The 14,962-nt window shown below is 43.6% G+C and overlaps 1 protein-coding gene across 6 annotated transcripts in view; it reads right to left on the bottom strand.

The window, feature by feature from the left end:
* The window catches only part of APLF (aprataxin and PNKP like factor), a 227,654-nt gene that overhangs the window by 132,649 nt on the left and 80,043 nt on the right, over positions 1 to 14,962 (bottom strand). For all 6 annotated transcript variants that reach the window (XR_004538758.1, XM_033937192.1, XM_033937190.1 and 3 more), the window contains exon 4: positions 7,428 to 7,617. Coding sequence is in view for 5 of the 6 variants with exons in the window: in XM_033937192.1 (XP_033793083.1) it covers positions 7,428 to 7,617 (190 nt within the window). In the remaining variant the exon portion in view is untranslated. The remainder of the gene's footprint in view (positions 1 to 7,427; positions 7,618 to 14,962) is intronic.

Below are 14,962 nucleotides of genomic sequence, written 5' to 3'. Positions count from 1 at the left end.
ATATTCAACCTTGTTATATATACATTCAGGGGTCACTAGTTGACCCTTACACTCATAATTAGTTTGAAATCTAATAACATTTTCCGTTTTGCCCCCATTGTCCACTAGTGCCACACAAGGGGCACACCCAGGCGTGGGAGGGGTAGGGGACATGGACAATGTTGGCAAGACGTAAATCACAAGCAGTAAATATACAACAGAGTTCATGTTAAATATCTTGTCAGATCTCCGGATCAGACGTGCGTGATTACTCTTCCAGAGTGTGGGGCAGCCGCGTGATTTTCAGTTGAAGGTCAGTAGGCCCTTTTTCACAAATATACTCAGCAGCGGGCTTCACACGGCTGTAGTGAATCCAAGACTCGTGGCGGGACAATTTGACAGCTGTGGGGGAAGCAAGTAAGACAGTGAAAGGCCCTGTCCAAAGGGGTTTCAGCGGTTCTTTCTTCCATACTTTCAGCCACACTTGATCCCCAGGTTTGTAGAGGTGAACAGGGGTTGTAATTGGTAGCGGGGCTCTAGAAATGACCCAGTTCTGTAATTTCATAATGGTCTTTCCTAGCTGCTTTATCTCTGCGTCTGTGATAGCGTTCCCTATCTGTTCAAGAGACTCGGGGTCTAGACTGACTATCGGCGGGGGTCGGCCATACATGAGCTCAAATGGGGACAACTGATTGCGTTTACCTGGGGTACAACGGATGCGAAATAGAACAGAAGGGATCAGTTTGGGCCATGGCAGGCGGCTTTCTTCTGCCGCTTTGCCGAGGAGGGTTTTAATAGTTCTATTGATGCGTTCAACTTGGCCAGAGCTCTGGGGGTGATAGGCCGTATGTAATTTCCAGGTGATTTGCAGGGCCCGAGAGACTGCTTGTGTGACTTGTGATATGTAGGCGGGGCCATTATCGCTGCCAATCACTAGGGGCAGGCCATAGCGAGGGATGATGTCATGGAGTAAAACCTTTACTATTTCCCTACTTTTCTCTGTGCACACTGGGTAGGCCTCTGGCCACCCAGTGTGGGAATCAATGAAAACCAGGAGGTAACGGAACCCATGGGAGGGGGGCAAGTGGGTAAAATCAGTAGAGAGGACTTGCATGGGATGTGAACCGATAGGATGGTGACCAGGAACGGGGGGTCTGACAGAAGAGGGGTTGTGTCGGAGGCAAATGACACAGCGGAGCAGAACATGGGAGATGAGTTGAGAGAGATTCGGGATATAGAAATTCTGTCGGAGAAGGGTGCGGAGGGCTGGGTTACCGGCATGAGAAAAATCGTGTGCACGTTGTACAACAGTGAGGGCCAGGAGTTGAGGGACGTACAGGAGGGGGGTGGATGTGTGGGAGGAGGGTATAGTAATCCATCCGGATGGGAGGGTGCAATGGCCAGATTGCTGCGCGGCCCACTTGCGCTCGGGGTCAGTTTACTGGGGGGAAAGGGAATGAAGGAAAGGTTGAGGGGAGTAAAGGGATAACAGAAGAGGGGGTGTGGGCGGACCTTGGAGGGCCGCCTGGCGAGCCGAGCAGTCAGCCAAGGCATTACTGCAGCTGATGAAATCACGGAGGCGACGGTGGGCCCAGCAGTGCATGATAGAAACTTTGGAGGGTAGCAGGATAGCATCCAAAAGGTCCAGGATGAGTTGGTGGTGTTGGATAGGGGATCCAGAGGAGGTGAGGAAGGAGCGCTGGCGCCAGAGGGCAGCGTGGGCGTGAACAGCTAGAAAGGCAATTTAGATAGGAAAAAAACAAAAATGCAAAAAGGGAGAGAAAAATCTCCAAAAATGGCCAATGGTATAGTTGGTTTCCTTGGGGTACCCCACAAACCAAACAGATAGACAACACAAAGATTACAGGGCATAAACAAACATAGAAAACAGAAAAGGCGTGGAACTTTTCTTCCAGCTGGCAAGGATTCAGAGCTGAACTTAGATCTGCAGAGAAATGCACAGTTATACAAAAACAAACGTCCATCATACCACGAATCATAATTGTGTGCACACAGTGGCAAAGTAAAGTGTGATATAACACATGGCATAATAATCACATAATCATAAAAGGCATCTATTAATGGTTACTGGAACGTCCGAAAGAGAAAACGTAAGAATGTGATCACTCTGGCTTGGTGCCCTGCCAATTACATTCATAAGGCAGACAGGGACGCAACTGCTAGGGTGTGCTTCAATCTTGAAAGATAAGCAAAACTTACTAGGTTAAGTAAGATACAGTGTACAATGTTAAATATAGAGGTATTCTGAAGTATGGCAATGTCAATTCAAAGGGGGGGAAAAAAAAAGAAGCATGTTAAATGTTAAGTGCAAGGTCATTTCAAGGTTACTGAAAGCAGAACATTGTCCTCCTTCTCTGGGTAGAAAAAGGCTCATTGTAACAGGTCCAGAACAGCTCTGTATGTATGACTGCGAAGACAAAGAAGAGACATTTTAACGTGACACCACCCCTGAGGTCACTTAGCCATGTTCCCTGCAGGCAGACCTGGAACCCTTGTCTGCCACCTGGGTCCCGCTACACTCTGAGGAGTGGGCACTGCTGCAGACTAGATGTAGTTACTTTAGTCTGCACTGTACTTACATAATAACTACCCCCTTCCTCTGGAGTTTGAGCTACCAAGTTTATTTGAAAGGTATTTCTGTTTCCAATTGTATTTAGAATCTGATTGATAATAACACTTTATACAAACATGCATGGGAAGAAAGAATTCATAAAGAACACCAGGATAAAGACACAATACGGGAAAGCAAGGGAGACTGTTAGCACAAAAGAAGTAACCTCAATCCATCCGTTATCAATAAAACTCATTCATAAAGGAAAAAAAAAAGTTGACCACATTACACCGCTATTGATTAAGTCCCATTGGCTACCTATTAGCCACCAAATTACTTTTAAGATATTATTCTTGGTTTTTAAAGTTCTAGCTTTCAATGAGCCTCAATTCATGTCTAGAATGATCATTCCTTATTATGCCCCTCGTTCTCTACGATCATCATCACAAGATTTATTAACTGTCCCTTCCTTAAAAATTGTGGGTACAAGAAGAAATGACATGTTTTCTGTTACAGCACCACAAACGTGGAATGCACTGCCACTTTACATCAGAAAAGAAAAAGATCTTATCTCTTTTAAAAAAACTCTTAAAAACTTTGTTATTTAACTTTGTACTTGTGTCTTAAAATTGTTTGTCCTCTAAAATGTTGGTTTTTTTTGTTCAGCGCTTAGAATGTTTGTATAGGCGATTCATCAAATAATAATAAAACTTGAAAACTTGAACTTGAATTATCAAGCCCATGTTTAGCAAATATTTCAATTTTCAGAAAAATATGGATACTTAACCTCTATCATTGTTAGTCTTGTACTTTAAATCCCCCAACACTGGGATACAAAGGCAGGGATGTGCCCAACACAAACCCCACATGTCTGACAAACGGTTGCTTTTTTTTTTTTCTTTTTTTTTTACCAGCAGACACACTTTGACAACTGCGAGAACACGTAAACTATCTGGCTCAACTTTCTTTAAATTACTCACTGTCTGTAACAAATCCACTGCACGCAACATATATCTCATCAGTGCGAACTCACATTCTTAATTCTGGCTAGATCCACATGCATTTTACCCTGTTAAGCAACTTACACTATCCTGTCTGCAACTTTCGGCAAAACAATCATGCTGGCTTGCTTTACCAACCTTTCCCAGGTTTCCAACCTAAATGCTATTTCCATCTCCCTGGGTAATTTCTCAACATCACCAATTTCTCATTCTCTGTGTCTTGTCAGGTGTCCCCAGAGCTTTTGTTTTATTAATTTGACAAGTATGACAAAAAGTTGATTAAATTCCAAATACTAAGCCTTTGACAACAATAAAAATAAGGGTGAAGAAAACAATAAAAAATTACAAAATTACAAAAAAACTCTACAAACCCAGAATTAAATATATAAGAAACAGGGAGAGAGAGAAAAAAAAAAAAAAAAGAACTTCAAGGAGGAAAGGAAAGAGGACATAGATGGAAGAAAAGCAATAGGGCAAAGAGAAAATGTTTGGGCGTTTTTGAAGGTGATTTTGTAATTCGAATCCCTGAAGAAACCATTTCATCGATGGTGAAACAAGATCTTGTACGAGGAAGAACGCTTTGCCTGCCGCCTTATTCTGCTGAGCTGTTAAATAGAAGTGTGATCACTGAAAAGTTCGGATGAAGAATGCTTTGGTGCCAGAGCTAAGTTTTTTCCTTTTTCTATCTTTCATCTGTTTTTGATGCCTTTAATGTTGGGCTTTTTTGAATTGTTTTGAATTGATTTCTTTTGATTAAAAGTTATAATTGAAAATGAAAAAATAGTTTTTTCTACTGTGCACAGTAGTGGGTCCTGAATTTCTTTGAGATCCTGATATCCTGTTGAGGTGTGAGTTTTTTGCCAATGATAAAAACAACATGAGCTTTAAAATCATCATTGATTGCTATGTGCTATAATTCTTCAGGCTTTTTCTCCACCGTTTTTGTTTGAAAGTCAGATCTCAGAAATTGAGCCCACTGCTGGTGGGTGATATTTTTGCTAATTATTTATTTAAACGTCTCTATCATATCTCCCCTCTCCCGCCTTTCCTCCAAAGTATACAGATTGAGATCTTTAAATCTATCCCCATACGCCTTATGATGAAGACCACATATCATTTTAGTAACCTTCCTCTGGACTGACTCCATCCTTTTTATATCTTAGCCTAATTCTTAATATAAGCCTTTTGCTCACTTTATACCTTGCTGGATATAGTGTGGGCATGTCCAGGCATATATTCAGGGCAATTGCATAATGTCCATGGAAATGATGCAGTCTAGGCATGCCCGGGCATGCTTGTACATGGGCTTTATGGATGCTGCCTGAAAAGGCTATGTAAAAGCAGTTCGCATACAGGGATAATCTTCATTACGTGTCTGTCAGTTTGGGTGTAATTTGATGCTTCAAGGCATACTATTGTCTATGTATGTAACTTAATTAGTAAGCCCGTTAAATTACTATAGGACTATTTGTGACAGCAGAAATGTCTCGCTGATGTTGCAACAGCTGTGATACATAGCTATATTAAAGGTAGACAAAACGATGGGGCCGGATGGTGTACATCCAAGGGTGCTGAAGGAACTTAGGGAAGTTCTGGTGGCTCTGCTACCTGATCTTTTCAATGTTTCTCTAGAGTTGGGAGTGGTACCGGAGGACTAGAGAAGGGCGGATGTGGTCTCTCTACACAAAAGTAGAAGAAAATAAGAAGAAGTAGGGAATTACAGGCCAATAAGTCTGATTTCTGTGGTAAGCAAATTAATGAAAATGCTTTTAAAACAGAGAATGGTGAAGTTTTTGGAATCTGATGGATTACAGAACCAGGGGCAACATGGACTCACTAGAGGTAGGTCTTGTCAGACAAATCTGATCAATTTCTTTGACTGGGTGACCTGAGAATTTGATAGGAGTGCGCTAGATGTGGTGTATTTAGATTTTAGCAAAGCCTTTGACAGTGTACCACATAGACAGCTAATAAATGAACTGAGTGCTCTCGGGATGTGCCCCAAAGTGACGGGTTGGGTCAGGAACTGGTTAATTGAAAGATGACAGAGGGTAGTGGTTGATGGAAATCGCTTTGAGGAAAGGGATGTTACTAGTGGTGTGCCTCAAGGTTTTATCCCATATTCTCTTGAATTCAGACACAATCTTTGTCTCCATCATATCCACATCTAGTACCCTCTCCATAAAAAAAGCATTGGTTTGTTTATTGCAGCTTGTTTGGACATCTTTTTTCAAAACAGTTCAAAAAGATAGATGCATTGTGAACAATCACTTCTGAGAAATTGTGGCCATTTGCAAAACAAAAGGATGGACGTTTTTCCATTTTGAAAATGGTCATGTTTGCTACAGGATTTTTGTGCCTATTCCGTAAAACGTCTAAACTTGGATTTAGAAGTCATATGGAAAATGCCCCTTCATGTCTTTTTTGAAATGCAGTAATCAGAACTGCACACAGTATTCATGGTACAGCTGCACCATGGAGTAATACAAGGTCTTTATAACATTCTCATCTTTTGTTTTCCATTCCTTTCCTGATAATTCCTAACATTCCTGTTTATCGATGCTTATTTATGATACGGTATGACAATTATTCCTCTGAGATTGTGCTGTTTTCCCTTTACTACAGTTGATGAGTAATTGCTGAAAGTATTTTTAAGGGTATTTTTGTTATGTTGTTAGCTATATGTATGCCGATTTTGGATTACAGTGTACCAGTTTATGTGTATTTTTATGTCTCTTTGCATGTTACTTTGGAAACCGCTGAGATTTTTGATGGTATAAAAATTTTTTTAAATAAATTCTATTTGCTTTCTTAGCTGTTGCCGCCACACACTCAGCAATTTCTCATCAACTGTAGTAAAGGGAAAACAGCACAATCTCAGGGTTTCAACTTATCCTCAACAAAGACACCTAGATCTTTTCCCTGCATTGTGGCTCCTAACATGGAACCCTGCATCACATAGCTATAGTTTGGGTGCCTCTTTCCCACATGCATCACTTTGCACTTGCTCACATTAAACATCATCTGCCATTTTGATTCCTAGTCTTGCAAGATCCTCTTGCAATTTTTCACAATCCTCTTGCAATTTAACAATTTTGAACAATCTTGTGTCATCAGCATAAAATCTGTTTTACTACTTGGGACCTAGCTAGGTACTTGGGACCTAGGTTGGCTACTTTTGAAAACAGAATACTGGGCTCAATGGACCTTCAGTCTGTCCAGAATGGCAATTCTTATGTTAATTATCTCACTAGTTATTCCCATCTCTAAATCAAGATAACAGTGATGCTTCTGTCATACCATTAATGTGTGTTTCTAGGAATATGCAATAAATTATGTTAGATTTCTAAAGCTGCTCATATTAACTGAGTCCTGGATTATGACAAGATGGCTTATAGTGTGCAATTAGACTCTAGGTGAATCTAGGTTTTTGTTTAATGTGATTCATTGCTTTCTATGTGGGTGTAAGAAAAGCTTGGAGAGTTCTATAAATAAATGAATAATAGTGTATGCAGCAAATTCCTGGTTGTATAATATTTCTTGAATGCTTCATGTGCCTCCTGTGAGTAGAGAAAAGACTTAATAGTGACTGAGAACGGACCTCATCTCAACAAGCTAAAATTAACAGTCTCCAAAGGGTAATCTGTTTTGTCAGAGATACGTTCACAATGTTCCAAGAATCTGGCATTTCAAAATATGAATATGAATTCTCAAATAACCCATGACCTATTAGCAAGATCCCTGGTGGCTAATTTAGAAGACTGCTTACCAACTATTTCAACAGAAAATGATGACAAGAAATGTCACAATGCTTTCATTTTCCTGATTCCTTCAACAAAATAAGGGTTGATAAAATAAGTTAACAAAATTCTCACCAAAGTTTTGAAAGTTGTTTCAGTTTCTTCAGTTTGTACTGCTCTTTTTCCTTGTGAAGGAGTTTTGCCAAATGTGCCTTTGGTAGAACATGATGGCTTTTCTACTGAACATGGTTTAGTTTCTAGAGTGTCTGAAAACAACTTTGGCTCATCATCTGCAGAAATGTCTTCTTCAAGCATTTGACTGTTCCTATAAAATATAAAACATGCGATGTATGAATATTTCAACTCTTTGAGCAATAGAAACACAGGCTAAAATCTGCATGAAATATAAGATTTAAGAGATCACTTATTTATTCTGGAGCAATATTCAGCAACCAGTGGTCAATGTTTCTTTAAACACTGGTCAATGCCAGCTAAATTAGACCTGGATATTCAGTACTAGCACCATCCAGATTAACAGCACTGAGTCATCTGAGTACAGCCACTATTCAGTGCCATAGCCAGATAGCCAACTAGGTATAATTAAAACAGAAGAATAGCCTTACTGGGTCAGACCAATGGTTCATCAAGCCCAGTAGCCCATTCTCACGATAGCAAATCCAGGTCACTGGTGCCTTGCAAAAACCCAAAGAGTAGCAACATTCCATGCTACCGATCCAGGACAAGCAGTGGCTTCCCCCATGTCTTTCTCAATAACAGACCAGGAAATTGTCCAAACCTTTCTTAAAACCAGCTACGCTATCCACTACTACCGCAACCTCTGGCAACGCATTCCAGAGCTTACCGATTCTCCAAGTGAAAAAAAATTTCCTCCTATTGGTTTTAAAAGTATTTCCCTGTAACTTCATTGAGTGTCCCCTAGTTTTTGTAATTTCTGATGGAGTGAAAAATCGATCCACTTGCACTCGTTCTACTCCACTCAGGATTTTTTAGACTTCAATCATATCTCCCCTCAGCCGTGTCTTTTCCAAGCTGAAGAGACCTAACCTTTTTAGTCTTTCCTCATACGAGAGGAGTTCCATTCCTTTTATCATCTTGGTTGCTCTTCTTTGAACCTTTTCTAGTGCTGTTATATCTTTCTTGAGATAAGACCAGAATTTAACACAATACTCCAGGTTACACCATCGAGCAATACAGAGGCATTATAACATTCTTAGTCTTGTTAACCATCTCTTTTTTTAATAATTCCTAGCATCTTCTTTGCTTTTTTGGCCTCTGCTGCACATTGGGCAGAAGGTTTCATCATATTGTCTACAATAACACCCAGATCCTGTTCTTGGTCGCTAACCCCCAATGTGGACCCTAACATCTGGTAACTGTGATTTGGGTTATTCTTCTGAAATTAGGATAGTATTATACCCAGTTAGCTATCTAGGCAACCAGACAGTGCTGCTGAATATTCTCCTCTATTTCAGTACCCAAAATAACAGAGAAACAGAGAAAAATGAAAGCAGATAAAAACTATATGGCCTATCTAGTTTGCCTAACCATGCCATCTACGATCCCCTCCTTTCCCTTAGAGATCCAGCAAACTTGTCTCAAGCTTTCATGAATTCAGATACACTTTTTGCTTCTACCACCTCCACTGGGAGGCCATTCCAAGCGTTCACCACCCTTTCCATCTATCCCCTTTCATCTTCATCTATGCTCCCTCATTCCAGAATTTCCTTTCAATTGAAAGAGACTTGAAATATTTAAATCTGAAGTGCATTAGAAGATGGATGCATGGTAAATTGATTTTTTCAGCATTTGTTTTTTTTTTTGTACTGTGCTTTAGTCAGAGAAGATGTTCAGCGGCACTGTCTGGTTAAGTACCTCTGAATATCTGCTCTAGGGCCTGTCAGCATGATTTAACCAGGCAGTAGCTTTAGTTAAATTGCTTTAGAGATCAACTCCTCTATGGCAGAAGTCAATAAGATGTTAAGAAAATATTTCAACTTTTAAACAATTCATACTAAGTATTTTAGGGATCTACAATATAAAACCTATGAATAAAGACATCAAACAGGCTTAGACTTCTGTTCTTGATCATGTAAGGCCCTCTAGATAAGTGTTTCTCAACTCGGTCCTGGAGTACTCCCTTGCCAGTCAGGTTTTCAGGATATACACAATGAATATGCATCAAATACATTTGCATAAAATGGAGGCAGTGTATGCAAATAAAGTTTAGGCATATTTACTGTAAATATCCTGAAAACCTGACTGGCAAGGAGGTACTCCAAGACCGAGTTGAGAAACACTGCTCTATATGATTTAAAGATAGAATTCTTAACAAGTCTCGAATAATATTCTAATCCCATTCTCTAGCCTGACTTTCCAGATCAATGAAAGACCAAGGGCCAAAGATGGCCCCCATTGTTTTTCAGGCTCAAGATAAAATAGATAGATGGGAAGAACTGCATGCCTGAAGGACAAAGCATTTCTCAATAGATATAAGATTTTGGAAATGCTCACAACCTTGAAGACACCCCCCCAATGAAGTTTGACGTTAGACCGTCATTAACACACACTGGTCAAAACTGTCATGGTCTCACACGAGAAGATATCTGGCAGTTCTCCTTCAGCTCATTAGCATCCGAAGTGGCCCTATCTTAAAAATGGAGACTACTGAAAAGCAAACATGTTTATAAAGGAGCTGTGTTAATGTGCATTAAATTCTTACTTTGTAAATTAATGCATCTTAAAACCATACATTATTAGTAACACCCAAATAAGCATTACTGGTAATGCAAATATTTGGATGTTAATGTGCTGAAGATATTAATACATATATCACATGTAAAAACACCTAATTAATATTAAATTAGTTTAACGTGTATTATATTAAATGTCAGAATTTAGCTACATTTCAACAGGTGTATTCAGCCTGTTAATGCTATCAGCAAAAGCTAACAAACTTGATGATTTTCTCCAGTAAACACCCCATCCCCCCACCCCTAGCTAACAGAAGTGTAACTAGCCCTGAACATGTTCCTCCATCAAAGAGAGCATCCATCAAACAAATATTCCTCTTCACATAAAGAGTACCCTTTATCAAGCAAATGATGTTTTCTTTTCTCTAGCAATCCTTGACTCGCTGTTTAAAACCATGCCATAACATAGAAAGCTCACCTCTATTTCACTATTAACCCTACAGCAGACGTGTCAAACTCTGGCCCGTGGTATATTAAAAGTTGACCCGCCAGAAATTTACCATTTTATACTTAATTTGGCCCATCGGCATGAACCGCTGCCGCTGCTGCTGGTCTTCATGAGTGTCTGCCTTCGCCTGGTCTCTTCTTCAATGTCGCCGGCCAGTTATAGTAAACCTCACAGACTGCCTTCGACCTCAGTAACACATTCCCTCTTTTACTAAGGTATACTAGCTGATTAGCGCTAAACACGAACGCGTCCATAGACTAACATGCATGCGTTAGAAACATAGAGTATGACGGCAGAAAAGGGCCGTCGGCCCAACAAGTCTGCCCACTTGAAGAACCCTCCCTCAACAAGAACCCTCCCTCTAAGAATTTCCCGGAGTGAACCCACTCCAAGAACCCTCTTTTTAAGCATTTCCCCGGAGCGAACCTACATGTTTATCCCAGTCCCTTGAAGTCGAGTGCGTTACTGGCCTCAACTACCTGACGTGGAAGACCATTCAATCGATCAACCACTCTTTCGGTGAAGAAGTATTTCCTGATGTCACCATGAAATCTCCCACCCTTGAGTTTGAGCGGATGCCCTCTGGTTGCCGTGGGTCCCGTAAGGAAGAAGATATCTTCCTCCACCTCAATATGGCCCTGATATTTCAATATCTCTATCGTGTCACTCCTTTCTCTGCGTTCTTCGAGAGAATATAACTGCAGCCTGCTTAGACGTTCTTCATATGGGAGATCCTTAACTCCCGAGACCATCTTGGTGGCTATACGCTGAACTGACTCCATTCTCTTCACATCCTTTTGATAATATGGCCTCCAAACTGAACACAGTACTCCAGATGAGGTCTCACCATCGACCTGTACAATGGCATTATGACTTCAGGCTTATGGCTGATAAAACTTCTCCAGATGCAACCTAGCATTTGTCTAGCTTTGGCTGAAACTTTCTCCACCTGATTGGCAGTTTTCATATCTTCACTAATGATTACACCCAGGTCTCATTCTGTGATGGTTCTTGTTAAGTTTTCACCATTCAGGGTGTATGTTCTGCAGGGGTTATTGCTACCAAGGTGCATCACCTTACACTTTTTGGCATTAAAACTCAGTTGCCAAGTATTAGACCATTGTTCCAGTAAAAGTAGGTCCTGTCTCATAGTGCCTGGCACGGTTGCGCTGCCCACAAAGCACAGTTACTTACCGTAACAGGTGTTATCCAGGGACAGCAGGCAGATATTCTCACATGTGGGTGACGTCATCTACGGAGCCCCAGCGCGGACAGCTTTTCAAGCAAACTTGATTGAAGTTTCAAGTTTGCTACACTGCACCACGCATGTGCATGCCTTCTTGCCACTAGAGGGCGCATCCCACCTCGTGGTCCTCAGTTCCATAACTAGCAAAGAAGCCATCCTCGGGGAGGCGGGCGGGTTGTGAGAATATCTGCCTGCTGTCCCTGGATAACACCTGTTACGGTAAGTAACTGTGCTTTATCCCAGGACAAGCAGGCAGCATATTCTCACATGTGGGTGACCTCCAAGCCAACCAAAAAAGGGCAGGTGGGAGGATGGCAATTTAGGAAAACAGATTACGTAACACCGACTGGCCGAACCGGCCGTCGCTTCTGGACAAAGTGTCCAGACAGTAGTGGGAGGTGAACGTATGAACCGAAGACCAAGTGGCAGCTTTACATATGTCCTCCATAGGAGTAGATCGGAGGAAAGCAACCGAAGCTGCCATCGCCCGGACCTTATGCCCCGTGACTCGACCCGGGAGCGTAAGACCAGCCTGAGCGTAGCAAAAAGAAATACAAGCAGCCAACCAGTTGGACAAGGTGCGCTTGGAAACAGGGTGTCCTAAACGATTAGGATCAAAAGACAAAAAAAATTGAGGAACCTTCCGATGAGACCTGGTACGTTGGAGATAAAATGCCAACACCCTCTTACAGTCAAGCGTGTGGAGCGCCGTCTCGCCAGGATGGGAGTGGGGCTTAGGAAAGAACACAAGAAGGACAATGGACTGATTGAGGTGGAAATCAGACACAACTTTAGGTAAAAATTTAGGATGGGTGCGGAGAACCACCTTGTCATGATGAAACACCGTGAAAGGCGGATCCGCAACCAAAGCTTGCAACTCACTGATCCGTCGAGCAGATGTGAGAGCAATCAGAAATACCACCTTCCAAGTCAAAAATTTGAGGAGAGACTTGTCGATAGGCTCCAAGGGAGGTTTCATCAGTTGAGCTAAGACAACATTCAAATCCCAAACGACGGGAGGAGGCTTCAGAGGGGGACAAACATTGATGAGACCCTTCATGAAACGCGTCACCAGAGGATGAAGCGAAAGAGAATGACCATCCAAGTGCCGATGGAAAGCCGAAATGGCACTGAGATGCACCCGGACAGATGTCGTTTTCAGACCGGAATTAGACAGATGCAACAAATAATCCAGTACCGAAGACACCGGGACCGAATCCGGTTCCAGATGACGCAAGGAACACCAGGAGGCAAACCTGGTCCACTTCTGGGAATAACAGAGCCTAGTCGAGACCTTGCGTGAGGCTTCCAAAACTTCCCGCACCGATTGTGAAACCTGGACTGAAGTCAAGGGGAAAGGAACCAAGCGGTCAGGTGCAACGACCGAAGATTGGGATGTAACAGCGAACCCCGACTCTGAGATAGCAGAGAGGGAAACACAGGCAGAAGCAGGGGCTCCCTGACACTGAGTTGAAGAAGCAGGGAGAACCAGTGTTGACGTGGCCACCAAGGCGCAATGAGAATCATAGTGGCTCTGGACGATTTGAGACGAACCAACGTCCTCAAGATCAGGGGAAAAGGAGGAAAAGCATAAAGGAACCTCCCTCCCCAGTCGAGAAGGAAGGCGTCCGCTTCCAGACGGTCCGGGGAGTACATCCGAGAACAATACAGGGGTAGTTTGCGAGTCTCCGGGGAGGCAAACAGGTCCACTTGCGGAGTCCCCCAGCGGTCGAAGACCTCGAGCAGGACTCTGGAGCTGAGTGACCACTCGTGCGGCTGAAGAAGCCGACTGAGTTTGTCTGCCAAGCAGTTCTGTTCCCCCTGTATATAGACCGCCCGTAGGAAGATGTTCTGGGAAATCGCCCATTCCCAAAGGCGCAGAGCTTCCCGGCAAAGGGGCCAAGAGCCTGTCCCACCTTGCTTGTTCACATAATACATGGCCACCTGGTTGTCCGTTCGCACGAGGACTACCTGATCGCGGAGCAGGTGGCAGAATGCGCGAGCCGCCAGAAAGATGGCGTGAAGCTCCAACACATTGATGTGACAGCGGCGGTCCTCCGCCGACCACAGGCCCTGGGTCCGGAGACCGTCGAGGTGGGCCCCCCACGCGTACTCCGAGGAGTCCGTGGTGAGAACCTTGCGATGTGGAGGGACGAGAAAGAGCAAACCCCCGGAAAGATTCGAAGAGTCGGTCCACCAACGGAGCGAGCGTCTCAAAGAAGGAGTCACCGTTATGCGAGACGAGACCGGATCGCACTCCTGACGCCACTGAGAGGCCAGAGTCCACTGAGGAATTCTCATGTGCAGCCTGGCGAACGGCGTGACGTGGACCGTCGAAGCCATGTGGCCCAGAAGCATCATCATGCGCTGGGCCGACACCATCAGCAGCTGAAGGATCAGCCTGCCCAACAGAACCAAAGCCTCCAATCGCGGAGGAGGAAGGAATGAACGGAGGCGAACCGTGTCCAGCACTGCGCCTATAAACTGAAGTGATTGGGCCGGGCATAATTGGGACTTGGGAAAGTTCACTTCGAACCCTAGTCGTTGAAGGAAGATAATAGACTGTCGGGTCGCTGAGATAACCCCTTCCCTGGTCGGGGCCTTGATCAGCCAATCGTCCAGGTAAGGGAAAACCTGAAGCCCCCGAGACCTCAGGGCTGCAGCAACTACCACCATACACTTCGTGAAGACTCGAGGGGACGAGGCCAGGCCGAATGGGAGGACTCTGTACTGCAAGTGCAGCTCGCCCACCTGGAACCGTAAGAATTTGCGGAAAGCGGGATGCACCGGATCATGGGTGTACGCTTCCTTCAGGTCCAGGGAGCACATCCAGTCTCCTTCCTCCAAGAGAGGATATAACACCGGAAAGGGACAGCATCCGGAACTTCTCCCGGACCAGGAATTTGTTGAGCTTCCTGAGGTCTAGAATGGGGCGCAAGTCCCCCGTTTTCTTTGGGACCAGAAAGTAACGGGAGTAAAACCCCCGCCCCCGCTGGTCGGAGGGTACAGGTTCCACCGCCCGAAGTCTCAACAAAGCCCTGGCCTCGGCTAAAAGTACGGGGAGCTGGATCCGATTGCATGGGCAAGCCCCCGGAGATTGTTCCGGTGGTGTAGCGCAAAAGTTGAGCGAGTAGCCCTCGGAGACGGTCCGGAGCACCCAAGCGTCTGATGTTATCTCGGTCCAGGCCGTGTAAAAGGACCAGAG

Source organism: Geotrypetes seraphini, chromosome 3 (assembly GCF_902459505.1).
Source record: "Geotrypetes seraphini chromosome 3, aGeoSer1.1, whole genome shotgun sequence".
NCBI classification, from domain to species: Eukaryota; Metazoa; Chordata; class Amphibia; order Gymnophiona; family Dermophiidae; genus Geotrypetes; species Geotrypetes seraphini.
Note: the sequence above shows the minus strand (reverse complement) of the source record. Positions and strands in the feature narration are given on the sequence as shown.